The following is a 26,920-nucleotide window of genomic DNA, read 5'->3' on the forward strand; positions in this document are numbered from 1 at the left end:
TCTCATCTTCTGCTCCAAGTATGTCTTTCGCTGCTCGGAAGATCCTTGATACAATGTCGACAATGCATCCCACATCTACTTCGCAGTGTTTCTGCCAGCTATGTGACAACCTATATGATCCTTCACTCCATCGAGGATCAACCGCTTGGCCTTCGCCATTTGTCGCTTATACTTCTTGAGCTGATCTGGATCTGTGGGCTTAGCTACCACGCTGTCGACGTAGACTTTGAGAAAATGCTCATTTGGAAGGCATGACATCCTTGCCTTCCAGATCACATAGTTGGATGCCCCATCCAACCTATCTTGATTTCTCAGTCCATTGGTTGCCATCTCTGCTAATCGAAAAGTTGAATAACCTCCTTTCTCCTTTGTGCAGCACTGGCCTGGCCTACGAACTCCTTTCTGGAGCTTGTAGATCTGCTGCTGCTTAGCTAGTGAGAATTCAGACTCCTTGGTTGGAAGTTCTCTGAGGAAGAATTCCCTCAACCGTGTCTTTCTCTTCCCTCTGACGTCTTTCTGCCCAACAACTACCTGCAGGAAAAAGCGTCCCACTAGAAAAACCCCTCTTCGTTGAATCTTCTGCTGCACTGCTCCCTTTGCTGTTGATTGATTTCGATATGGAAATCTTACCTCTTTGTCAACTCACTCAAAGAGAGATTTACCATGAAAATATAGACTTCCTAGCCTGAACTGCGCGAACCCTCTCGGGATTCGATTCGCTGCCTATGCAACACTTCGACTTCACTTCTTCCTTCAGCGTTGCGCTCTTCCGACACTGCTCTCTTGTTTCATCTCAACTCTGATACCATGTGAAAATTCCTAAACTCGGAATCCTTATTGCAACAAACTGATGTTACTTCTCCTCCTTGTTAATCCATGCAAGTTATTTACAATGTTCTACTGTAAATATCGAAGTAAATACAACTACAGGCTTCACTTAATTAAATTATATGCTGAAACAAGAAACTGAACAGGAAAGAGATACAACACACATCTACACAGTTATTTTTGGACAAATGTCCCCGGAAAAACCCAATGCGGGAAAACCAATGCAACAACTTTGAGGGTTTTATTATTATGCAATAGTAATTTCTGAATACAACTTCTGGATGCCTTCTCGACAATCCAGTTACAGAGAATATCACTAATAGAGAGATTTGTGAGATTACCTCACACTATCACTGGAAGTCCTAGTTGATCCAGCCCTTGAATGAACAACCCTTGGTTACCTCTGCGCAGTGTCTGCGTCAGCCCAACGTCACACTGTCTAGGATCTGCGTCACTCTTCCTGGCTGATCGATTTGCCTCTGAGATTCAGACTTTTACTCTCCTGGTCTCACACCTCAGCTTCCAGCTACAAAAATCGAACCCTCTAGCAAATTTCGGACTCCCTCAAGGCTTCTATGCTGCCTCTGCGTCAGCCTACGCTGCCTTTGCGTGGGCTTGCATAGCTCTGCATCAGCCTCTTCTGGCTCAGCGCTGCATCTCCCGAATCTCTCTCTGCCTCCTTTGCTGAGTATTCCCGGATCAGGAGAAATCTCCAACTGGAAATATCCCTGCCCCTCATTGCAAAATCTCACTTCGAATTTTTCACTGACAGTTGTTCTGCTTTAGAAATTCGTTCTTTTGAACTGTGTGTGTGTGTTCCCCAAGTGCCCACCAAACCTTCTCTTATAATCCTCTCGTTGATCAATCAACGACCCAAATTAGATTCTAATCAATGGCTAGGATCATATTGACTTGATCTCTGCCTTCTTCTAGAAGTTTCACCCATAGTTTAGATTAATACCCTTTAATAATTTTATTTTCCTAAGTTTAGACTTAGGGTCCCATTAAAAATAGTTGATTATTTTAATAAAACTGTCTCCGGGTGGAATTTCCCAAAACAATTTCTGGGTATTAGAGAATGCATGTGTCTAAGCCTACCCACAAATTTTGAGACTTAGAGCACATCTGATGCTCCCAGAAATCAATAGTCAAGCTTCATGGTAAGTACATTCTAGTGAGGGCCCTATTGGAGAAAATGTAACTAGGTTCGGTCTTCATAAATGTGATTTTGATTTTTGTACTTATTCAAGAAAAGAAAATTTATTTTGATATTATTTGTCAATGAGTTTCTTGCTTATTGAAAATAGGACAAGCATATTTTTAAGTGCTTCTAGAGAGTCAAAGTCAAAATATAATTATGATAAGACCCTTTGAGGGAATGTTACATCATGTATGACATCATACAAGGTCATGGGAACACCTCCAAGCATGGTCAAATCCTCTCCTAGCACCAATGAAGTCTACAAGCAACAAAACGATGAATAAAAGTCAAATTATAGTACAAACTGCAAGTTGGCCTAAATGACAGTCATGTCGGCTTAAAGAGGAGGGACAAACCTCTATTTATAGAGGCTGTCCACTCCTTATTTGTACACACAACAAAAGATTTGAAATCCGCAAACAAGAAGGACGAAAGAAGCCAAGTTGAAGGGGTTTACAAGGGCAACAAACAAAGAGAAAGAACAACGAAGGAAAACATAAGTTTTCTAGGGTTTCTGTAGCCACACATGCGAAGGTGACGGAGGTTCCCTGCGGTCATTACAACAACAACAAGTATCTTGGTTTTTGGGCTAAGGAACAAGCACTATAAGGCCTCCCCAACCAGTGAATAAGAGGGAAAAGACAACAAATAAAAGGAGGTTGTTTTAGGGTTTATGCTCACACGTACAGCGAGTAAACTTTACAGATTTGACAATCGTTAAGGGCAGTAGCATGAGAAGCCTCATTCGGATATGCATCTAAGTCTACAAGGTATCCCAAGTAAAGCGAAGAAGGTCCTCCCTACAATGAAGTAAAGAAGCCCTCATATTCTAGGGTTTCCTAACTTAGACAAGCAGCACAAGGAGGACCATGTGCCGGAAGCTATAGTGCAGAAAGAGGAAGGATTTGACTTGGGCTTGGAGGATCCTAGAGTCAAGGGTCTAGGGTTTAGTAGTTGTTCAAATAAGAAGCTTCAATAAGAGAAATCTTACAAAGGGTTTTCCTCTCAAGAGTGGAGAGGGTTTGTCCCTGGCAGAGAGCCAGATTTTGTGTTCTTGTTATTTTGTTTTGATAACAGTTTGATGAAGCACACACATATGCACTAATAAGAAGAAGAAGACGTATAAGCTAACTAGAAAAAGTAAAAAGACTTCACAAATTGTTATCAAGTCACGGAGAATCATCACAACACTACTTTGCCCTAGATTCTCTAACATTGTATCTGAGCGTAGGTAACACATCAAGGAAAGGGAAACTCAAGAACACTGATCAAAAGAAGCATCTACAAAGTTGAAGCATCAAGCATAAGAAATCTCAACCACTTCAAGATCAAGAAGGGTCTACAATCCATCATTCATCAAGAAGGTCTAGAAAGCTAGAAGAAGAGCCTTATATAAAGGCATCTACAAAGAAGAGCAAATCTATATCAAGCTACAAGTCTTCAAGCAAACCTCAACACCAAGCAAGTCCACTTGAAGAAGGCAACTTGAAGGACATCAAGATCTAGGGAAGACAAGCCATCAAGCTTTCAAGGAGAAAGCAAATCCATCAAATCTCAAAATCTATCAAGTAAGTACATGTCCCCTTCTGAATATACATCAATATCTTTTTGCAAGGAAAGCAATAAGTTGGTAGGCACCAATAACTTTTTTGTATGGAAGAAGAGGACTGATCTACTTCTCATGGAGAATGAACTCCTAGAATATGTCAAAGGGAACATGACTATCCTTGCTAAGGAACAAACTCAAGCCTTAGCCAAGTACAATAGCGATGAGACGAGCTCAAAGGATTATGATAGAATCAATCAAAGACTCTCTCATTCCTTATGTCTCCAAGTATGAGACATCAAAAGAAATTTATGATAAGATAGTGGAGCTATTCTCAATATCCACAACCGGAGAAGTGATATCTCTCAGGAATGAATTATACAAGATGAAGATATCAAAGGAAGGAATGGCTCCCTACTTCACGAAAATCTTTGAAATGAGAGATCAACTTCAAGAGCTTGGGGAAGTCATGTCTAACAGAGAGATGGCAATTGTTGTACTCAATGCTCTACCTGAGGAGGGGGGGAACTTCACATCAAGCATATATGCTAAGAAGGAAGCAACCACTCTCAATGAAATGTGGTCTCTATGCAAAAACAGAGGAAACCAAACTTAAGGCAAAAGAAGATGTGGGATCAAAGGAGCAAGCATTTGCTATCATGGCCAAGAGAAATGATAAATTTGGCAAGTTTGGTCCACGAAGAACAAGCAACAAAGAAGTACTGTTTTGGATGCCAAGAATATGGACACTACAAAAGGGATTGTCCTAAGCTTAAGAAGGACAACAATAACAAAATAAAGATAGAAGAAGCTCACATAACTCAAGAGATGAAAGAAGAAGGAAAGAAGCAAAAGAAGGAAGATCCTCCAGATCTCTACTATGACTAGGTCAAACTCTTCACTTCTAGACTTCTTTCAAAGTTTTGAGTAGAATGGGAGCATGTAGGAATAAATTAAATTGCATGGCTAAAATCACCCTCTAGAATCTAGCAGCATGAGGTACATAGAGTTCTAGACACTCATGTAGATGTAACATTTATGGGAAGAACACAAATGCATAAGTAGAAATATCTTCTAGAATATAAGAGCATGGCAAATATAGCTCAAGATATTCATGTAGAAGGAGCATACTCAGTATAGGACCTCATAAACGATGAAAGAAGACTTGATCATAATAAGAATCTTAGAAGACCTAAATCATCAAAGGAAGGAAACATTTGCAAGGCGAGGATCTTTAAGATCCTATGATGGAATCTTCAAAAGAAGGTTTGTGAACCAAGGCAGATATCTCATTGGGAATCCATTCATGGGATTCAAGAAAAGGATGATATGTAGGCAAGCTAAGATGAAGCAAGAAGGGCCACACAAAAGGATGATCAAGGAGGATCAAGATGAGGTATGTATGCATCAAAGTTTAAATCATGTTTTCAGTTGTATATTATTAAGTCATGGGTATAGTTCTATAACATGATCAAGCATGAACGAATCTCTTTCACCAAGAACATCCTCGAAGGCATGTACCACAATGCAATGAAAGCCAACAAAAGAACATTCTCACATAAGAAGCATAAGATTGCTGACTAAGAAGCAAGAAGAAATGCTGACAAGTCCGGAAAGCAAGCAATGAAGGAATGCTTCCACAAGAAGCATTAGGTGGTTGACCTATCTATTTGAGAAGAAGCTAATGAAGAAAGAGATCAAGCATGTGAAGAACACCATGATCACCAAGAATCACTATTTGACAAAATGCCTTGAAAGATATCTCCCGAAAGAAGGCAGGACAACTCTGAGAAAGGAAGAAAGGACCCTTGACACCTATGAAGGCCTTGGAAATATAAAAGGTGCATATAACTGATTCTACTCTATAAAGATGTCGTGATGAAGAAGCCATCCAATAAAAGGAAAAGCAATGTTGAAGCAATATCAGGATGAAGTCATGATGGGCTACTAGGTCAAAGCATATAACCTAGCAAGTACGATGGAACATCCATAAGGAGAGCATTCCGAAGCATGGACAAGATGACAAAGGAGTAACCAAGATGACAAGAACCTGATAGTCACTTTTCACGAAGCAATGACATGACAAATCAAGAAGGATCGATGCCTTACCGAGAAGAAGTTCTATCGAAGCCTTCATGACATCAAGAAAGGAAGAAGATCATGCAGCTGAAGGACCCATGAAGAAGAAGCTGCTGATAAAGGAAAGAGTCTCCAGTTAAGAGGGAGCTCTGACAAGTCCCTGATCAAGAGGGAGTTTTGGATCACCCCTGATTACAAAGGAGTGACAATTATGTTTTCCATTTCATGGGTCATGCACTAGATCAGGACTGACAGCTGTAAGTCTAGATGAAGGCCATGAATGGAAATGTAGACACAAGATAGACACAACATTCTTGTCTTTAGTTGGGAAGAAAGAATGGGAGGATTAGGTAATCATCTGGCATCCGATACTGTTTGAGGATGTGTAGGGCATCCAAGACCAGAGTAGGCAAGAGGACCGATATTATTGGAGGGTTGGGAACCCAAGATAAGAATAGTCCTAGAAGGTCATACTCGAGAACACCCGGGTGGGTATGTACCTTGAGAGACAATGATGAAGGTGTCTATAAATCATTGGTCTTAACAACATTGTAGCTCATGGTCTCGTAAAGAGATGGCGCTGTCAGTCAAGGCCTTGCACTATGACAATGTTGATGAATATGATGCTATAACAGATGGATTGCTAATCCGGTTTCTCTTATGTGAATTCTTCAAGATTAAAAATTGCCAAACACCTTATAATGTTGTATGAATACTCCCTAGTTAAGAGGGAGTGTTGGAGAAAATGGAACTAGGTTCGGTCTTCATAAATGTGATTTTGATATTTGTACATATTCAAGAAAAGAAAATTTATTTTGATATTATTTGTCAATGAGTTTCTTGCTCATTGAAAATAGGACAAGCACATTTTGAAGTGCTTCTAGATAGTCAAAGTCAAAATATAATTATAAGACCCTTTGAGGGCATGTTACATCATGTATGACATCATACAAGGTCATGGGAACACCTCCAAGCAAGGTCAAATCCTCTCCTAGCACCAACGAAGTCTACAAGCAACAAAATGATGAATAAAAGTCAAATTATAGTACAAACTGCAAGTCGGCCTAAATGATAGTCATGTCGGCTTAAAGAGGAGGGACAAACCTCTATTTATAGACGTTGTCCACTCCTCATTTGGACACACAACAAAAGCTCTGAAATCTGCAAACAAGGAGGAGACAAGGAGGACAAAGGAAGCCAAGTTCAAGGGGTTTACAAGGGCAACAAACAAAGAGAAAGAACAATGAAGGAAAACATAAGTTTTCTAGGGTTTTTGTAGCCACACCTGCGAAGGTAAAGGAGGTTCCTTGCGGTCATTACAACAACATCAAGTATCTTGGTTTTTGGGTTAAGGAACAAGCATGATAAGGCCTCCCCAACTAGTGAAGAAGAGGGAAAAGACAATGAATAAAAGGAGGTTGTTTTAGGGTTTTTGTTCACACGTGCAACGAGTAAACTTTACAAATTTGACAACAGTTAAGGGTAGTAGCATGAGAAGCCTCATTCGGATATGCATCTAAGTCTACAAGGTATCCCAAGTAAATCGAAGAAGGTCCTCCCTACAATGAAGTAAAGAAGCCCTAATATTTTAGGGTTTCCTAACTTAGACAAGCAGCAAAAGGAGGACCATGTGCTGAAAGCTATAGTGCATAAAGAGGAAGGATTTGACTTGTGCTTGAAGGATCCTAGAATAAAGGGTTTAGGGTTTGGCAGTTCAAATAAGAAGCTTCAATAAGAGAAATCTTACAAAGGGTTTTCCTCTCAAGAGTGGAGGGGGTTTGCCCCTAGTAGAGAGGAAAATTTTGTGTTCTTGTTATTTTGTTTTGATAACAGTTTGATGAAGGACACACATATGCACTAATAATAATAAGAAGAAGTATAAGCTAACTAGAAAAAGTAAAAAGACTTCACAAATTGTTATGAAGTCACGGGGAATCATCACAACACAACTTTGCCCTAGATTCTCTAACAGGTCTCAAGGTGAGTGCTCCATGCATGTCATATCACATGAAGCACCCTAAGCACGGTGAAATACTTTTGGAGTAATACCAAAAGCCAATAGATGGTTTGTTCAACTTCCAAAAAGTCTAGGCCATGCCTTAAACAAGTGCTCCAAAAATTTGTCTCAGGAAGTAATCTACCAAGTAGGCCTTGAAGAGCGTTGTTATCTGATGAAGTATGCATAAATGATGGCAATCTTTATGGTAAACAAGGCCAGTGATTTCTAGTTCAAGTATTTGGAAAAAGTGGTCAATGATCCCTAAAGTCTTAGGAAATATAAAAATATTTTTCATGGACCATACAATAAGTTGGACATTGGGAGATAAATTGCTCTTTAGTCTCAACTTGTTGTCTCTCGTTCATATCTGCCAACAAGGACACTCTATTCACATATTTGATGGCAAAGTTGAGGTCAGGAAGGCATCAGACCGCTCACTTGTCATAACTGGGATTGAAGAAGAAAGATTGTTGATGCTGTAAGGAACCTCTGCTCTTGCACATAATTGTTTATACAATTCTCAATATGATGAGGTACAATTCCATCTAGTTTGTTATGGCATGCTAGATTTGGACATTTGAATTATGGCAACCTTCGTCTCCTGAAGAGAAATGGTGTTAATGGTTTGCCCACCATTCCTAGAAACCTTAAGAAGTGTGAGGCTTGTATTCTAGGAAACACAACAAACAACCTTTCCACGATTCTCATTCCAGGGAACATAGGAAACTGGAACTTATTCATTCTGATTTGTGTGGCCCAATGCCTGTTTCTTCTGCCAATGGAAATAAATATATGATGACTTTTATTGATGATTACACTAGAATGTGTTGGGTTTACTTATTGAAGAACAAATCTCAAGGATTTGATACATTCAAGGATTTTCATGCATGGGTTGAAAATGAAGCACAATCTCATATTAGCTCTATTAGGACTGATAATGGAACAAAATACACTTATAATGAATTTAAAAACTATCTTCACCAACATGGGATCAAACATCAAACAACCGTGCCATATATTCCCCCAACAAAACGATGTAGTTGAAAGAATGAACAGGACAATTTTAAATATGGTACATTCTATGATGCTTTTCAAGAATGTTAAACTTATGTTTTGGGCTAATGCAGTTCTATGTGTTGTATATATCAAGAATAGATGTCCATCTAATGCCATCAAGAACAAGACTCCCTATGAAATGTGGTATAGCCACATTCCTTCGGTGAGGCATCTCAGGGTTTTTGGTTCCACCTGTTATGCCTTGATACCTAAGGAACAGAGAAATAAACTCGCTGCCAGGAGTCGAAAGTGTATCTTCTGAGGGTACTGTAATATCTCTATGATGAAGTTAATAAGAAGTTTATAATCTCCAGAGATGTGATTTTTCTTGAATCTTCCAAGGATGACAATGCTATTGAGCGGCAACTTGATCGCTTGGATAGATTCAGTCGTACAAAATCTTTTCAGGAGTTTTATAATGAGATTCCACATCTTGAAGGGGGGATTCCTATATTGGACCAATATGAGGAATCTTCTTTTGAAACATTCTCTCCCCCACATGAAGCTCCAACCTCTGAATCTGTTGACACTTTGGGTGATGTGATTGACAGAATTGGGAGTTTGCATATTGATTCCCCAACTCAGTGACCTGAGTAGCCTGGGCCTTCTGAGAAAGGTCCTCCCAAATGGCTGATAAAGACACTTGAAGATGTTTGTCTTGATGAGGTTTGGAAAGACAGGAACTAGAAGTTCCTTCAGACAAGATGGAGGTGATGTAGAAGATTCTGATTCACCTATTGATATGGATTTCTCTTATGATTGTGAATTAAATTTTTCTACAGATTCTGAACCAACTTCTTTCAAATAAGCTGCTTCTAAGCAATGCAGAAAGAATATGATGCCCTGATAAAGAATGGCACCTGGAAGCTGGTTGATCCTCCATTAGGAACCACACCAATTGGCTGCTAGTGGGTCTTCAAGAACAAGTATAAAGTAGATGGCTCACTTGACAAGCATAAAGCCAGGCTTGTGGCTAAAGGTTTTGCACAAAAGGAAGGGGTTGACTATGAGGAGACTTTTGCCCCGACAACAAAATGGGCTACCATCCGAACACTCTTTGCCTTGGCAGCATAAAACAATTGGAAAGTCCATCAAATGGATGTAAATACTACTTTCTTGAATGGAGATCTAAAAGAAAATGTTTTTATGTCCCAACCAGAAAGATTTGTTGTGAAGGGTCAGGAACAAAAAGTATGCAAGCTTGTAAAAATCCTTATATGGACTCAAGCAAGCACCTTGAGCCTGCTATGAGAAGTTAACAGAGCATCTTCTGAAACTTAACTTCAAACACTATGATCTTGATTATGCAACTTTGTTTGTCAAGAAAGTTGGCAAAACAATTGTATATTGTGTAGTGTATGTAGATGATCTTCTAATGACAGGGAAAAATGAGGACTACATTGCATCCATAAAGAGGGAATTGCGCAAAGGCTTTGAAATGAGAAATTTGGGCTATGTTCACTACTATCTTGGTATTGAAGTAAACAAACATCCAAAGTTTATATTTCTCTCTCAGAAGAAGTACATTGAAGATTTGTTGAGCAAGTTTGGCATGGATGAGTGCAATCCTTTGACTACAATGGAACATAACTTAAAGCTCACATCCACTGAAGGAAAATAATTTGAGGATGCAACGAAGTATAAACAACTTGTAGGAAGTCTCAACTACTTGACTACTACCAGACCAAACATTTCATTTGTTGTTGGAATCCTCTCCAAGTTTATGCAAAAGCCTTGTGAGGGTCATTGGTCTGCTGCAAAAAATGTTCTAAGGTACTTGAAGGGAACTCAAGACTTTGGGCTCAAATATAGACAGGTGGGTGACTTCATCTTGGTTGGATACTCTGATTCAGACTTCGATGGAGGTAAAGAAAGTGGAGCATAGAGTCTTGGATTAGGGGTTGTCTCCTGCAGGACACGCAAATAGTTAGTTCCAAGAGATTCCACAACTGAGGCAAAATATGTGGCTGCAGTTGAAGCAACAAAAGAAATTGTGTGGCTCAGGAAAATTCTGGAGGATTTGCAGGTGAAACAAGAGCAGTGAACTCCTCTTTTGATTGACAACACTTCTGCGATAAAGTTGGCCAAGAACCCAGAGTTCCATGATCGAACCAAGCACATAAATACAAAATATCATCTGATTCAACATCATGTTGAGGCCAAGACAATACACCTGCGGCATTGTTCCACAAATGAACAGATTGCAAACATCTTCACCAAAGCACTTGGAAGAGACAAATTTCAAAATTTCAGAATGATGCTTGGACCCACCAACATCCCCTTCAGATTAAGGGGGGAAATGTTGACACCTAATCTGAAAGGATGGGGATTATTGTAAAATATTGTAACATAGTTTCAGTTGTGATTAGTCATACGTTAGGGAGGACCAAGAGACCTTGGAATTGGAATCCCAAGGGTCGGTCACTCATGTATATTACATTTACTGAGTAATGCAATCGACACAATTAACATTGTGGAGTTACCTCCTGGCCTAACACACACTTTGTATTCATTATTCTTGAGCACAAGTTTGTGAGCAAGAGAACTTGTGGAGGAACAAGCGAAGGGTTTTCTTCTTGTGCGAGTTATTGTGGAGAGCAATTTCTCTTTGGAGTGCGCATAGAAATAGGGAAATTCCCTATTTAATAGGAGCTCAGCCAGCACTAGGAAATAGGAGGTTATTTCCTAAGGATTTGCGCTAGGAAATCAGAGCCTCTAGTGTGCATAGAAGGAGGAAGCAGATCAGCTATCAAGCAGGGGTTTCAGGCCTAGGACAGGCAGTAGAATCATTGTATTTTCAGATTGAAACTAGCTTGTATTTGTATCAGATCCATTCCTCATTTTTCTTCAATAAAATTCTGAAGCAAGCGAGCATTTTTCCCAGTTGGGTTCCCTAGAAAATTGTTGTGTGAATTTGTGCAATTATTTCTGTTCTATTCCTTTGCTATTTGGTAAATAAATTGTGTCTATTTGAAAAGAAAATTGTTTTCAGATTGTTCATATTATCAGATCAAAAATTTTGTGGATTTGCTACATTAATTAACAGAATATTAGGGCAACAGTCATTGAGGGTTTGGAAATTTCACTTGATTCTGGAAGATCTAGCCACTCTTGTAGTTTCAGTGTTCAACTAGCTGTCGGAAACACAAGTAACCTTTTTTAGTCAACAATGAACATTACCTCAACTTTGGCTGTCACATGGTTTGGGTTCGAGTTCAGTTTGGAAATGATTTGGTTTGGTTGAAGTTTGAATTTTTTGATGAGGTTCAAATGAGGTTTTCCATTAGGTTCATCCATATGCATTTTCTATATATATAAATATATAAAGTTATAAACTTAAAATGAAATATAGTATAAAATACTGAGAAATCAACATCTATAAAAATTAAAAATGCTATCATGGACTTGGAAATTGCAAGGATATATTACTAGCTTGACTTGCGACATGAGGTCATGAGCTTGAGCTATGAACTTGGTCGCTGAACCTCAATTTTTTTTTTAAGGTTTGCTGAATTTCGAAGCTCAAGGTTGAAGTTCACCGAACCTTGCAACATACTGCCTGAGTGAACTTCTATTTATTTTGTTGTGTAAGGGACAAATCTGAAAATGATTGTTTCAACTTAGTGCAATTGTCCTTGTAATTGGTCCATTTTGTAATAAATTCTTTCTACTTGATTAATTATCTTTTCTGTAAAATGCTAAAGGTTATATATTGTGCGTTTGTAGATGGTTCTTACTGGCTGAAGCATAGGCTGCCTTCACTTACTTATGATGCTCTTGTATTTCTATGGATTCTTCCTTCACTTCTGTAGGGTAAAGCAAATGCAAGGACCTGCACCTCATACACAGCTGGATGCTGAGCTTGCTGCTGGTATGGGTATGCCAGACAATGGACCAAAATTGCAGGATACTATTTTCTCTATGTCACTTTGACTGCTGGTAAGCATCTGTGTGGCAACATTGTTAGCTATAATAGTAATAACATGTAGGTTAATGTTCTACACACTTAATGTAAGCAACAATATAGTATTTTCGATATTGTATGTCAAGAGAAGTGCCTTGTAATGGACCTAATTTTATGCATTTAAATTTTTGTGAGAAAAAGATAGAACTGGGGCATTTATGTGTGTGTAAAATTTAACTGCATATATTAACTTGTAATGCCTTTTTGTCTCCAATATGAGTCACCATGTTTGAGGTATAGCCCAAATGTAGGGCAGAATTGAAGATGAAACATCAGAAACTTAATGAGGCTTTGCATGTTTTTGTTCTTCTGGTTTTATGTATTTCAGGGGCTGCTACCTCCACCATTTGTCACAGTAGGGGTTATCTTCTATGAGTGCAATCTGATGCCTTGAGTTTTTCATTATTTGCACCGATAACTTTTTGTCAGGGTTTATTTCACTATGAAATCTCAGTTAAACAGTAGAATGACGTTCGGTTTAAGTTTTATCCTATGTGGCAGTGTTTACTGAATTGCACTTTCTTTGTTTTCTACTTCCTTAACTTCAGATATTGCTTTATGTTTGGGCTTTTTGCTTAGGCTTTATCATAATAGGTAAAATAAAGTTATGTTACAGGTTTTTTTGCATGTGAATGGTGGCCACTGGATGGAGACTTTGCCTTCGGAGTTGACACATATCCAAAACACACATATAGTAGGACTGTTGTTAGAGTATTTATAGAGATTTCATATCACATGAATGATGAATCTTAACCATAATTTGGCCACTTTTTATGAAAATATTTTGTTTTTGTTTTTATTTGTATTAGATGCTTCTTTTAACTATTAATATAACTAAATATGTAGCTCCTGGGGGTCAGTGCAATTGGCAATGCCCGTGGAAATGAAGTGTTATGTACGAGGAATTTCGAGGTTCAAATCGCCCTGATTCACCTATGCCCATGGAAGGGGCATACATAGGCACCTAGGGGTTATAGTGGTAGCAGTTGGAATCCGACTTTATGTCACACGAGTACAAGTTTAGCTCAGTTTCCGATTCCTCTAGATACAAAAAAATGACTAAATATCTACATGTTGGGCACTTATACCGAAAAAGTGGGTTGTGTGACTTCCACCATAGCTATCAATGAGTTGGCTTTAAAAGCCTTAAGAGCTATCAATATTTAAAACTGTTCAAAACAACACGAGTCCTATAAAAATTGCCACTTGGGCATACAACAATAAATTTATTGTCCTGAAAGGCCACTTGGCATAAAAGCATCACTATCAAGTCCTGCCATAAATGTAGGTAATGAAGTGATCACACATAACCATGAAAATTATTCAGGTTGCTGTTGGGATCAAAGTCACATGGTTCAGATTTGAGTTCAAATTCAAGTTCAATAAGGATGAAATTCAGTTTGAGTTCAGTTTTTATAATGAGATTCAACTAAGGCTGGCTGTTAAATTCATCATTAAATTTGACCATATACATATTAAAAAATATATTATATTTTAAAATATATTTACATATCATGTATTAAATATATAATAAATAATATTTCATATTATTTTCTCAACTGTGGTTCACAGTCACTGAGTGGCCGCTACATACAGGGTAATAATCCGGGCAAATCCACCCGAAGGGATCTATCCGCCGCTTATTTGGTCGTGTCTAACCCCAAAGGATTCGAGGAGATTTGACCCCGTGACCTCCCAATTGGCATGGTACTTAGCAACGGGAACTCGACCAATTGTGCTATCTCTTGGGGCTAATAAATAATATTTCATATATATATATATATATATATGCATGCTTGATATAGTTTACTTAGTTGAGACAACTTGATACCGGTGGGGTGATTGAGAGGACTCAACAAAGGACTCAGACACTAGTATGGCTTGGGTTGGTCACTACCTTCTCCCCTCTATCTAGACTCCACATTGAATCATAGTATGCTAGTTGCAACATGACATTGCAAGAGGTTGCAACAATGATAAGGGTCCTGGTTGATTGTTTAGCGGCAACAAAAAATCGTATGCATGTTAGTAGTGGGTGAGCGATTGCATGGGAAACGTCTGGGATTGAACAAATGCTAGAGAAGGAAATTGTATGGAGAGGGAAGAACTCAAAGACAAGTGGAATGTGATTAGAGTTTTGATTGGGATTTGTTGAACTTAATTGAACCTCATTTTTATCTTTGAGTTTGTTGATTTTAGAACTAGATAGATAAGATTAAGCTAACATTGTGATTTAGGTTAGGATTAGGCCCAACATTCAGCGAATGATCATCTTTGTCATTTGAGGCAGACCCCTATTTGTCATTAAGTGGTTTGATGTCCATGTTAGTGGTGCCCTATCTATCATTCTCAAGTGACCACGTTCTTTTCAAGAGTGCAAAGGCAAGGGCTGAAAAATTATTGTTCAAAGGTGTGAAGGGGTGATAAGAGGTCAAAAATGACATTGCTTCTTGCCCTTCTTGCACAACTTGACCAATTCTGTGCTTCAGACACCCATCATTTTACTGCCACTGACAAAGCCATGGATGGAGTCACACCATTCAACCTCAATGGGTGGAATACCAATTTTCTTCTAAGTACAACCATTGAAGCCTTTAAAGTCTTATTCATAATTTTTGTTTGCCCATCAATTTGAGGGCAATAGTTGTTATTGAATGACAAAGTAGTACAAGTTAATACAAAATGTCACCTCCAATACTAATAATTCTTAATTCGTGTCATTGACAATTTTAGGTAGTTCATGCAATTTATAAATGCATCCCCTAAACACAACAAATTGATGGGCCTTATACGTGATAGTAATGGGACTAAACCAAGCTCTCTGACCGGTTTATATTTAGCTTGTTTCTTTTGACATTATGGATGAAAATGTAGGTGCTTCAATACCTCTTTGCTGATGAAGCGTTTACCACTTGTGAAAGCACCCATGTTTCCAAATAGTGTAGTTGTGGTGTAGCACCACCATGCATGTTCCACCACTCGAAAGCAAACAAATTCCCCCTGATTGTATGGTTGGTTCCAATGACACTATTGCAAAGGATGTAGTCGCTCAACTGTGTCTATATGGTGTCACGCTCCTTCTCATTAGGGACCAATTTGTCTAATGCTTTCTTATACCCAACCTGAACCTTTGGATCTTGGTGTGGTTTCTTTTGGCCCCCTAACCAAGTTACAATGATGGGAGGCATGATACATGATACTATTCAGATGTCAGAACATATGCTAAGGCATGTAACAAAATGTTTAGCATTTCCCATCGTTTTTCCACGTCTACACCAACATGATTATCCAAGCATCTCTAGGCTCAATAGTGACTTTAATCTGCCCCAACATGCTATCCATATGCTCTTACACCTTCCCAATTATTGGTCATTCTGAATATGAAAACTTGATCTTGTGATAAATTGGCTTGTTGAATTGCAAAACATATCTAACATGTGACCAAAAATGGTTGTCAAGAAGAGTCTCCTTCACTACATTAGCACCATCTCTATCAATTCAAATTTCATCCCTTACATTGCTTATTACCATAGTACTTGTTACCCACCAAAATGGCTAATCCTACAAGAGAAATTTTTTCTCCCATTCTTCACGTCTAACCGACCAACCATGCAGCCTCTGACAATCACCACTAGTTGATGATGTGCCATTATATCTTTGCCACTTGCCTTAGTCATATGCTTCTCGCCCATCCAGTTGGATGTGGATGAAGTTGGGCTTTTGATCAAAAGATACTTTATTCATTTTTCGGTTGGGTGCTTATGCTTGTTTGTGTTTGGGCATTTGATATGGATTATGGGGTGAACTAGAAGAAGTGGGGGTTTTGACCTTGATCTTGTTCCCTCAACTTAAATGGTGGGTTAATCTTCGACCCTAGTCTAGTGGGACCTCCCCTAATGGCCCAAAGGAGACACTACTTGGGAAGCCCTGATTGAGATAGTGTGGTTCCATCTATCCCTATTCCATGCTTATCACTTTCCATCATACATTACAAACCCTCTTATCTCACATCCGTTCTTCGAGTTCAATTGACTACTGGTTCTCTAGGATTTGACACCCACATAGCCTCATACTTGGGTAGGGCTCGAAACTTTGCCCTACGAGGTTGATGTAGCTAAAAGAAAAAGAAAGAGCATATCATGGCCACAAAATAAAATAAAAGAATATCAAAAAGCAAAAGATGGCCAGGACATACACATTAGCACGTGGGCAAAAAGCCTATAAAATGAGCTCTACCTCTCATTGTGGCCAACATCTAGTTCTTGAGGACATATTGCTCCTTTACATCATAAAAGGAACCCTTGGATGTCCCAACCCCGATGAGCAATGATATGAATCATCCTTAAGGGGTAATACAACTGCTATATATCCATTCAAAACAAGCTCTAACCCTTTGAGCTACAAGCAACATACAAAGAAAGATCAAGCAAAAGTAAAAGGCGCACAAGATGGGTGGAAAAACAAAGGCTGAGTTGGTAACTTGTGCATCCACAATTCCTCTCTCCTCACATCTATACACTCAGGACGTGGATCCCCATTACACTGGTCCCTTTGACCATGGCACTTGGCCATGAAGTCTTCTCTCCTCTGTGCCATCATTATTCACTAACACCTATCAATTGAAGGGTGGATTGAGGAAATGTTACTACCTCGGAAGCACCTAATAGGGTTGTCCTTTAGCCACTCCTACCTAGGGATGACACACAATTGCAAGCTCAAGGCCTAATTTTGGAATGGAATCCTTATTTGAAATGTTAAATAGCCCATTATATTCAAGCTTGGTTCACTTAGATGTAATAATGATTATTGTCCCTAATGACTCATTGCTTTCACTAGACTTTATGTTGTGATTGTCAAGTTGCTCAACAACCCATGACCTACGGACCTTACCCATAGGTACCTGGTCCCCAGAGAAGTATATTGGCACCCACAGGTGAAGTGTTGAGAGCCTTGGGTCTTTGAGCAACAATAGCACATCATACCTACCCCTGGGCACCTCCTACTCCCAGGACGTTTTGCCACTTCGCACTACATTTGATGATCCTTCAGGATGATACACCTAGACCAACACACCCTAAGGGTGACCTTAACCTTAGCACCTTATGAGGGATGGTAGTTAATTCAGGGCCCAGATGAGGATGGTCTCACCTTCAGAGACATGGAAGGGCTAGTACCACCTTGAAAGCCATCAATGTTGGAGCAGAGATGGACATTATGAGTAGTTAAAGACCCAAGAGACCCCTTTGTGGCACTCTAGGTGGATTTTGGGGACCATAGAGAGCCATTGACAGAGATGTGAGGGCCAACCCTCAAAGGATGATTTTTAGGTGCTTCTACATCACACTTGGCATTCTAGAGCACCAATGCTTGACATTTGGAGCCTCTTATATGGATGACGTGAGCTTAGAAGGGCTCAGTACTCACTTATGTGGGCTTTCTTTTTCTTTTATGTCTAAGCTAGTTGGGTTGGCTTGTAACCCAAGGGTTTCGTTGTAATTTTACTTGTTAGTAGGGGCTTTAAGCTAGTAATTATGGCTCTTCCTCCTCATATAAATATAGGAGAGGACTATTTCATTTTCATCATCATCTCTTGGACTATGTTGACCCTCCTTAGAGAGATTTTAGCCTCTTTTTCTTGGTGAAGATGTGATCTATTGGATTGTTATTGTTCATTGGAGCTATTGGCTTGAATTTGGAGAAGTTGTCTTGGATCAATAAAGGATTGTTCATGCATATTGTCTTGTAAGTGACCTTGTTTATTGAATATTTTCTGATTTTATGTCTAATTTATGGAATAAATTGATGATCTAGGGTTTTTCTATTGTGCCCTAATTTATTGAAAATCAATTGCATAGAATATAGATCTCATTATTGTATGCATTACTCATGTATGATATGTGAATGGCAATCCCCTTGGTGTATCTTGATTATAGCTCTCCCAAGTGACCTTGATCCCTCACAAAGGCAATAGTTAGGGTTTGTGCTAGGGCATCAAACATCCTTACTCCTTTGCAAGTTATAGCTTATCTTAAGCATCCTTAGACTCCATCCACCCAAGGACTAGGCATTGGCCTTGTCTAGTTGGTGATCAAGTCATCTTTTATCCATAAATTTGAATTTTCTCTCTTCTCTAATTTGGCCCTTATAAGGTCATAGGCCAAGCGACCCAACTAGGGCTTTGTGTGAATTAAGTAGGAAGATGAACTTTTGGTCTTAGAAGGTCTCAACATCAAGGGTTGCAGTTGTTGCCACAAAATCATTCCCCTTGAGGCTTGGTGGCCATTCCTCTCATTTTCATCCATAATTTCTCTTGCCCTAGGAGAAAACCCTAGTTTGGTTATAGCTTCCACTTGGGGGCTTGTTGAAGGTTTCATGTGCCTTTACCTTGCTAATAGTCATTATTGGAAACCTTTTCATGGCATCTTGACCTTAGGTCATCCCAACTCACAATATATCAATCAAACCCTAGGTTTTACATTGCCTTCAATTTGGCCTCTACTTGGGATGAGAATTGCCTTTGCTCATAGTTTGAACCTTATTCTTAAGCTGAGCCATCCCTAGGTGTGCTATTCTGTCATCTTGAACCTCTCAACCTAGAATATCTATTAGGTGACCTATATATCGGGACTCCTCCCATTGGTTAAAGTCCATAAAGGGCAGAGGGTAGTAGCTGTGGTGATAGTGGGGTAGTACCTAATTGTTGTCACTTGGTCTAGTGATCACCTTGTAGGGTAGCCCTCTACAAGGCTTGCTAGATTTTGCGGCAACATTTCTCAAAGCTGGTCTCACCTTCAATAGGCGCCTAAAGGTGAGGTAATAACCAACAAATCTAGTTTTTGCAATCTTAAGCAACTACAACCTGGAGGAAGTGCCATAAAAGAAATTGACCCTTGTATGCCCTCTGACAAATTTGATGAGTCGCTTCCCTTTCTTGTGCAGGTCATTAAGCCATCCACATTCTTTATGCTTGACAATATCATGCATCAAGAGGTTCAACGTGTTCATGAAGAAATTGGACCGAATGATGTGTGGATAAATTCGCTTAATGATTTTTCCCACTCCCTTACAATTTGTCGCATTATCAGTGATTACTTGAATTGCATCACAAGGGCCAACATCATTAATTGTTTTCAATAGGTGGTCTGGTTTTTTTAAGATGGAATGTTTGAGGAGTCATGCATTGTAAGAAACACTGCACCACTAGTAGAAAAACCAAGAACATATATCATATGTTGGTTTTCAACATTTTTCCAACTATCTGGTACAATGGATACCCCAAAGTCCCCCCACTCATTTGTAAACCGTGTCATAGGGCTTTTGTATCCTCTAGGGGCTTCATTGATGGCCTTAACCACATCTTGCCAATAGGGGGAGCGAAGAACATTGAATGTTATATCGCAAGCATAGCGAAGTCACATTTCTTTTACATCCATCTCATCCCTCCCACCAATATTAAGGGAATTTGCTATTGTTCTTCTGTATTCAGAAGTTCCAGAAGCTCCATGAGGAGATGGAGATGTGTGGCCACCAAATCGAGATGTTGCATCGGATTGAAGCTTTTGTATTTTGTGCTGTCTCCTATATTTTGATGTATGGATTTTGCATCATACCTGATCGTTGAAGTTGTGGTTGTTTTTAATTATTTCTCAGGGTCAATAATTTATTTTGTTCTATTCTTGTCTCTTCTCATTTGATCTTGTGGGTTTTGCATTTCTTCCTTTCATATATTAGAGAATATTGAGATCTTAAGGGCACTTGCTACCAATTGGATTAGCAAGGTTACTAAGGTCCTGGCAACCTGCTGGATGGGCACACAGAGGGTAGGGGTCCATTGTCACCTAGGCCCAAGCCCCCCTTATTAGGCCAAACATCCTCCTAAACAACCAAGGGAGGAGTCCCCAAGTTAATTCCAATAAACCTCAATTAAGATTAATGCCTTATGTGGTATAACTTGGAGTGGAGGTGTTCACTTTTTGGCAATTACTTTGCTGTAAATTTTTTGGGTGTACAACAGAAAACTAAACAACAATTTTAATAGCATCAAAACATACAAGATATAGTATATAACCTATGGAATTTGGTCTAGAGAAAATAATCTAATCAAATATTTTTTGCATTTCTTCCTTTCATATATTAGAGAAAATTAAGATCCTAATGGCACTTGCTACCAATTGGATTAGCAAGGTTACTAAGGTCCTGGCAACCTGCTGGATGGGCACACAGAGGGTAGGGGTCCATTGTCACCTAGGCCCAAGCCCCCCTATTTAGGCCAAACATCCTCCTAAACAACCAAGGGAGAGTCCCCAAGTTAATTCCAATAGACCTCAATTAAGATTAATGCCTTACGTGGTATAACTTGGAGTGGAGGTGTTCACTTTTTGGAAACTACTTTGCTCTAAAATTTTTGGATGTACAACAGAAAACTAAACAACAATTTTAATAGCATCAAAACATACAAGATATAGTATATAACCTATGGTGGAATTTGGTCTACAGAAAATAATCTAATCAAATATGTACATAGTTTCCGATTTGGTTGCTGATTAGAAAGATACAGTCAAAACATCTTGCTGTTCTATATATCAGACTGTAAAGTCTGCATAAAATGCAGAGACAACAACCTATGTAGTGTATAACAACCACCTTACAAGTGTCTACACATGTCCAGATTGTGAGTCTAGAGGTGGAGAGGTATGTGGGTCAATTTTGAGGCTTTTGGGGTCTCCCCTCAACCTAAAATAGCTGAAAAAGTGCTAGAAATCACTTTTTAGAATTTTGGTTGAAACCCATTTGGTCGATTCACGTAGAAATTTCAAGATTTAGATTTGTATGTTAAAGATGGTTGTAATTATCTAAAATTTACTCCAAAACCAATAAAATGCATAATTGAAGTACAAAGAGAGTAAATGGAAGAGGTTTGGTGATAGATGAATTCACTTGGTGTCGATGTTTGTAGCTCGGGCAGGCACTTCTGCACAAGCCTAAGCGTCTAGGCGTGCTTAAGTTGCCCAATATCTCCTTAAATACTTTCTCTAGTGTGAGCAAAGTGTCTTTGCGACTTAGCCGAAGTTAGACTCAGGAAAAACACATAATTATTATGTTGGCTTATTGAGCTAAAGTAAACTTAGGAAAAATAAAGTAAATTACTTCAAAGATTATGTTTTAATATCAGCCCTTGATCTCAAGTGAGGTAAGATTTAGTCTCAGCTGTCAATCATTTTGGAGATAACGGTTAAGAATTTAACTCAATGTAAAGTTATAAAAGCAAGGCTAGGGAGAAGGAGAAGACAGAAGTGCTGCAAAAAAAGATTGAGAAAGGCTTTTCAGTGAGTGTGTTGGGTCGAGTTAAGGGGTAACAAAGAGATCCAGATCAGCCAAGGAGGGCTTGATCAGCTGGATAAGATCCTGTTGTATGAAATTCCTCAGTTGGGCCATTTTTCCAGGAAGGGAGCCCTAGTATGTTCAGACGTTTAATGAAAAACTGTGATTGGGTATAGCCTGTTGTGTCATTTTTGTGGTTGAGATTGGTATTGTTTGCTTTCTGCTGAATTTATTTGATTAATACCCTAGCTGGGGCTTTTATTTAATAGACATAAATATGCTTGGAACTAAATGTTGGTTTGCTAAAGTACGAAAAACTAACATGGTATTAGAGCGAGAACTCTAAGGTACTGATCTCTGAATCACAGGAAGCCAAGTTTGTACGTGATTGTCGGGGTCTAGGATCAATGGGGATTGCATGAGACAATTTTTTTTAAGGGGCAAAAGTAAATTAGCCGAATGGTTATATCACTGAAGAGAAATCTTTTAAGGAACGGGGTCGGTTGTTTTTAGTAATTAGAAGGGGATGATTTAAAAAAAATAAAAAAAAGAGAGGGGGTGGCAGACATGCAATTGAGTGGGCCAGTCGCTAGTCGCTAAGGAATTTGGTGGTTGATAGTTTCCCGGTGGAGTGGTGGTGAAGACCAGGTAGGGGGGGCCCTCACATAGGGCCACACTTAACCGATAGTCGACTAGACCACGACAATAGGAGCTCTGGGTAGAAATTGGTCGAAGGCGACACGATAAAAGCAAGTAAAAATGACCGACGATTGCAAGTGTAAGGGAGGGCGTCAAGGAACAACGCCAACAATATATGGGTTAGGCAGTGGACGGAAAGGTGGCAACACAAGTCAACAATGTTGCAACCATTAGCCCGCAAAGAAATAACAACTGTCACTCGAGGAAATGGATGTAGGGACAAAACCATGTCGAGGGTTGCGAGTGGGTTGAGACAAGAAAATGATAGGCAAACACATACACATAAGGGAACAAATGGTGAGGGTGAGTAGAGTCGAACGATCGACACAACAAATCCAATGGATACTTAATCACAAACACAAAAGGATTTGGTTATTGGGTGTAGACAACCGCTAGAAGAGGTGGACAACAACAACTACAAGGACACACCATAAAAAGGGGATGATAGGAGTGAGTGTAGTAGGTGTAGCAGGCCAACTTGCGGCATAGGAGTGGTTGGGCTTAGTTGTAGTGCATAGAGACTCAAGCAAAGTCTGTAATAACCATCAGAGTCAGTTGTGGATGTGGGCAGAGAAAACCTAGTTGTAGCCACACAAGGATCACAACTATTGTCAATAGAGAGAGAACTGTGGGTACACATGGTTATAGTTAGGTGCCATAAGGACGAGTAGCTGTTAGCAAGCCAACCACACAACTAGTCAGATAGACTAGTAGAGGTAGTCAGATAGTAGGCTAGAGAAGTGGTCAGGGCCTGCAGGAGTTTTGCTACTGTGATTGGCAAAGGTCAACACTTAGAGGGAGAGATCGTACTAATCAGGATATGATAATGCTTTTAGTTGATTTTTAGATGGCATCAATCGATCCTAGGTTTGAGGACAAGTTAGACACGGCTTAAAACTTCAGTCCATGGAAGGGGAGGATAGCATTGGTTTTCAAGGAGAACAACCTATGGGAGTTTGCAACCACCTAGGTTACAGATTCTTCAGACTCTACAACTCTGGCAGCTCACGAGTTGAAGGATATGAAGGCTAGACGTATCATCATGGATGGGGTGAAGAATCATGTGATCCCTCACATATCAGGGAAGGATAGTGCCTTTGAGATGTGGACCGCTCTGATGAACTTATATCAAAGTGAATCAAAATCGAAAAATGGTGTTGAGGGACAAGCTCAGGAACACCAAGATGATTGAATTAGACATCATGGCGTCATACCTCACAAGGATTGAGAAAGTTCAAGATGAGCTTGGAGTTGTTGCGATAACCTTGCCAAATGATGAGCTTGTAAGGACAACCCTGAACAAGTTCTGAAGATTGTGGGATGACTTCACCCAGAAGGAGATCTGGGAGAAATCTTTGTCTTGATGACAACAAAAGAGTGGGGATGATGAGAACCTTACTTTTGCCAGTCGGGCAACGAGGAGCAAAGGTTCGAGCAACAGGGGTGACGAGTCAACCTCACAATTGAAGGACTTGACTAAGGTTAAGTGTTTTTCCTGTGATAAGATGAGACACTACACTTCAGAGTGTTCGAAGAGGAAGAAAGGGGGAAGGGCATGTAACTAGTTGTAGTTGTGTTGGTAGAAGTTTAGGAGGAGTTTGCCAGGAAGTTTGAGACTGAATTCGTACTTGTTGCCTACCTTACCTCAGGCACATTACCAGTGGGTATGTGGTTGCTAAATAGCGGGGCCATAAGGCATATGACAGGAGTACGAGATTAGTTCAACAACTTGGCTACATGGAACTTAGAACTGCATGTGGATTTTGGTGATGATGCCAAACATGCAGTTAAAGGTGTTGGAACAATGATATTTGAACTTGAGTCAAGAGGTAGGATGGAAGTGAAGGACATGTTGTGGGTGCCAGAACCTAGGTGGAGTTTGCTCGCAGTGTCCATGATGGAGAAGAAGGGGTTCTGTGTTGCTTTCTAGGATGGGAAGGTACTGATCAAACCCAATAGATCTAGCTCTGATGAGGCACATGCCATAGGGGTTAGAGAGTGCAACATGTATGAGGGTGAAGGGACAACCTATTCGAGTAAAGGCACAAAGCAAAGAAATGACAGAGAGAGTTAGCCTTTAAGTTTAGGAGGGCAGGAGTAGTTAACAAATTCCTCCCAATCTGTCAAAAGGGTCTCTTGGTATGAGATGACCTTACAAGATGTTCAGGAGTTGGAGGCTTCTAGGAACCAGGCCAAGGATTGTAAGATTTCGAAGATGCTTCTAGATCAAAGGGTAGGGAAAGGTTCTAGTTCAAAGGGAGTAGCCAAGGAAACAGATGTAGGATCGAAGCCATGCAAAAATTACCTCCCTCGCTAAGAGGGAGTGTTGATGTTTGTAGCTTGGGTAGGTACTTCCGCAAATGCCTAAGTGTCTAGGCGTGCGGAAGTCGCCCAAGATCTCCCTAGATACTTGCTCTAATCTAAGCAAAGTGTTTTTGTAACTTAGCCTGAGTTAGACTTAGGAAAAACACATGATTATTATATTGGCTTGTTGAGCTAAAGTAAACTTAGGAAAAGTAGAGTAAATTATTTAGTGATTATGTTTTAATCTCAACCCTTGATCTCAAGTAAGGTGAGATCTAATCTCGGGCATCAATCCCTTTGGAGATTAGGGTTAGGGATTTAGCTCAATGTAAAGTTATAAAAGCAAGGCTAGAGAGAAGGAGAAGACATCAAAACAAACATAAGATTGAGAGAGGCTTCTCAAAGATTGTGTTGGGTCCAAGGAATGAGTAGCAAGGAGATCTAGATAAACCAAGGAGTGTTTGGTCAGCTAGATCAGATCCAATGTTGTATTTAATTCCTTAGTTGGGCCATTTTCCTAGGAAGGGAGCCCTAGTAAATTTAGAAGTTTTATGAAGAATTGTGATCAGGGAAAATCTGTTGTGTCATTTTTGTGATTGAGATTGGTATTGTTTGCTTTTCGCTAAATTTATTTGGTTAATGCCTTGGCTAGTGCTTTTATTTAGTAGACGTAAATCTGCTTAGAACTAATTGTTAGTTTGCTAGGGTACGAACAACTAACATTTGGATGGTTGAAACTGATACAAGTGTAAAATATACTAGAAATGATACTTTTAGTCTTGTACCTACGCTTGGTTATATTTAACAATTTGCACAAGTTTTCCCAAGGACAACTTTCTAAATAAAATGAACAATTAAAATTCAGCAAGCTAATTTACCCTAAAGCTAATTGCAAAAAATGAAAAGTTTTAGATTCTTTAAATAAGGAATGGTTGCTAGATTATATCTATATGCCTTTACTTACCTCGCCCTTGTCAGAGCACGAAATTGACACGTTGTTATGTTAATACCCAATTGAAATAAAGGGATTGGGTTTGGTCATGGACAGGAATTGCCTCCATTATTGACTTAACTACCTTGGTAATTTTTGAACCTACTTAGGAGTGACCTCTCTCGAAGTGGTGTCTCTAGCCTTCAAAGCCAATGTGTGATGAATAGACCTTGCACAATTTGAAGCTCCCTCTTGGACTGGTCCTGTTGCTTGGATCGATCGAACTGCAAAACAAATTGACAAAGTGGGGTTGCCCCCTAGTGTTCACCTTCCACGTGACTATGTAGCCCCTCAATGGCAAGACCTATAAACTTTAGCATGATTTTACTTATCCCCAAAGAAAACTAGAATAAAACCCCAGGGCATAATAAAAGAAAAGAATGAAAAGAAGAATCACTCCACACAATGCATATTAAAAGCATATACGAAGGTTTGCAAGAATGAGCTTTTTTATTATGATAGCACTATTCTTAAATAACAACAACCATAGAATGAGGGGCGGCTAGCCTTTTATATAAAATTTGGTAATGACTAGCTAACAACTAGTTTTGACTCCTCAAAATAGTAATTTACTAGTCATCCACAGGTTGGAGATTTAGTAATTTTTTCATAAAATATCTCAATACATTTTTCTAATTAGCCACTAAGGGGTTGACTTGGATCAAATTTCCCAATTTGGTCCACAATCCCCTTTGCTAATGGCCGATATGGTTAAAAGAATAAAATAGTATGGAATAGTAGTTCAATGTTACACTCAGTCACCCTTTATGTTGAAAAATGTAACTAGTTTCGGTCTTCATAATTGTTGTATTCATTTCAATATGTATCCTATGTACCAAAAAAGAAAGGAAAAATAAAAAAATATTATGATTAAAGCACGGGTTTCATGATCATTATTGATGGTATTTTAGGTAAAAGCACGTTCTTTGTGC

At 39.3% G+C, this 26,920-nt stretch overlaps 1 protein-coding gene across 1 annotated transcript in view; it reads left to right on the forward strand.

The window, feature by feature from the left end:
* LOC149235385 (zinc finger (C2H2 type) family protein) overlaps positions 1-26,920 on the forward strand; it is a 188,652-nt gene that overhangs the window by 128,869 nt on the left and 32,863 nt on the right. Inside the window, exon 4 of the mRNA XM_089372096.1 lies at positions 12,522-12,648. Within this exon, the coding sequence (XP_089228222.1) occupies positions 12,522-12,642 (121 nt within the window). The 3' untranslated portion in view covers positions 12,643-12,648. The remainder of the gene's footprint in view (positions 1-12,521; positions 12,649-26,920) is intronic.

Source organism: Pinus tabuliformis, chromosome 8 (genome assembly GCF_031772625.1).
Source record: "Pinus tabuliformis cultivar Carrire ecotype Pingquan chromosome 8, CPIR1, whole genome shotgun sequence".
Taxonomy (NCBI): Eukaryota; Viridiplantae; Streptophyta; class Pinopsida; order Pinales; family Pinaceae; genus Pinus; species Pinus tabuliformis.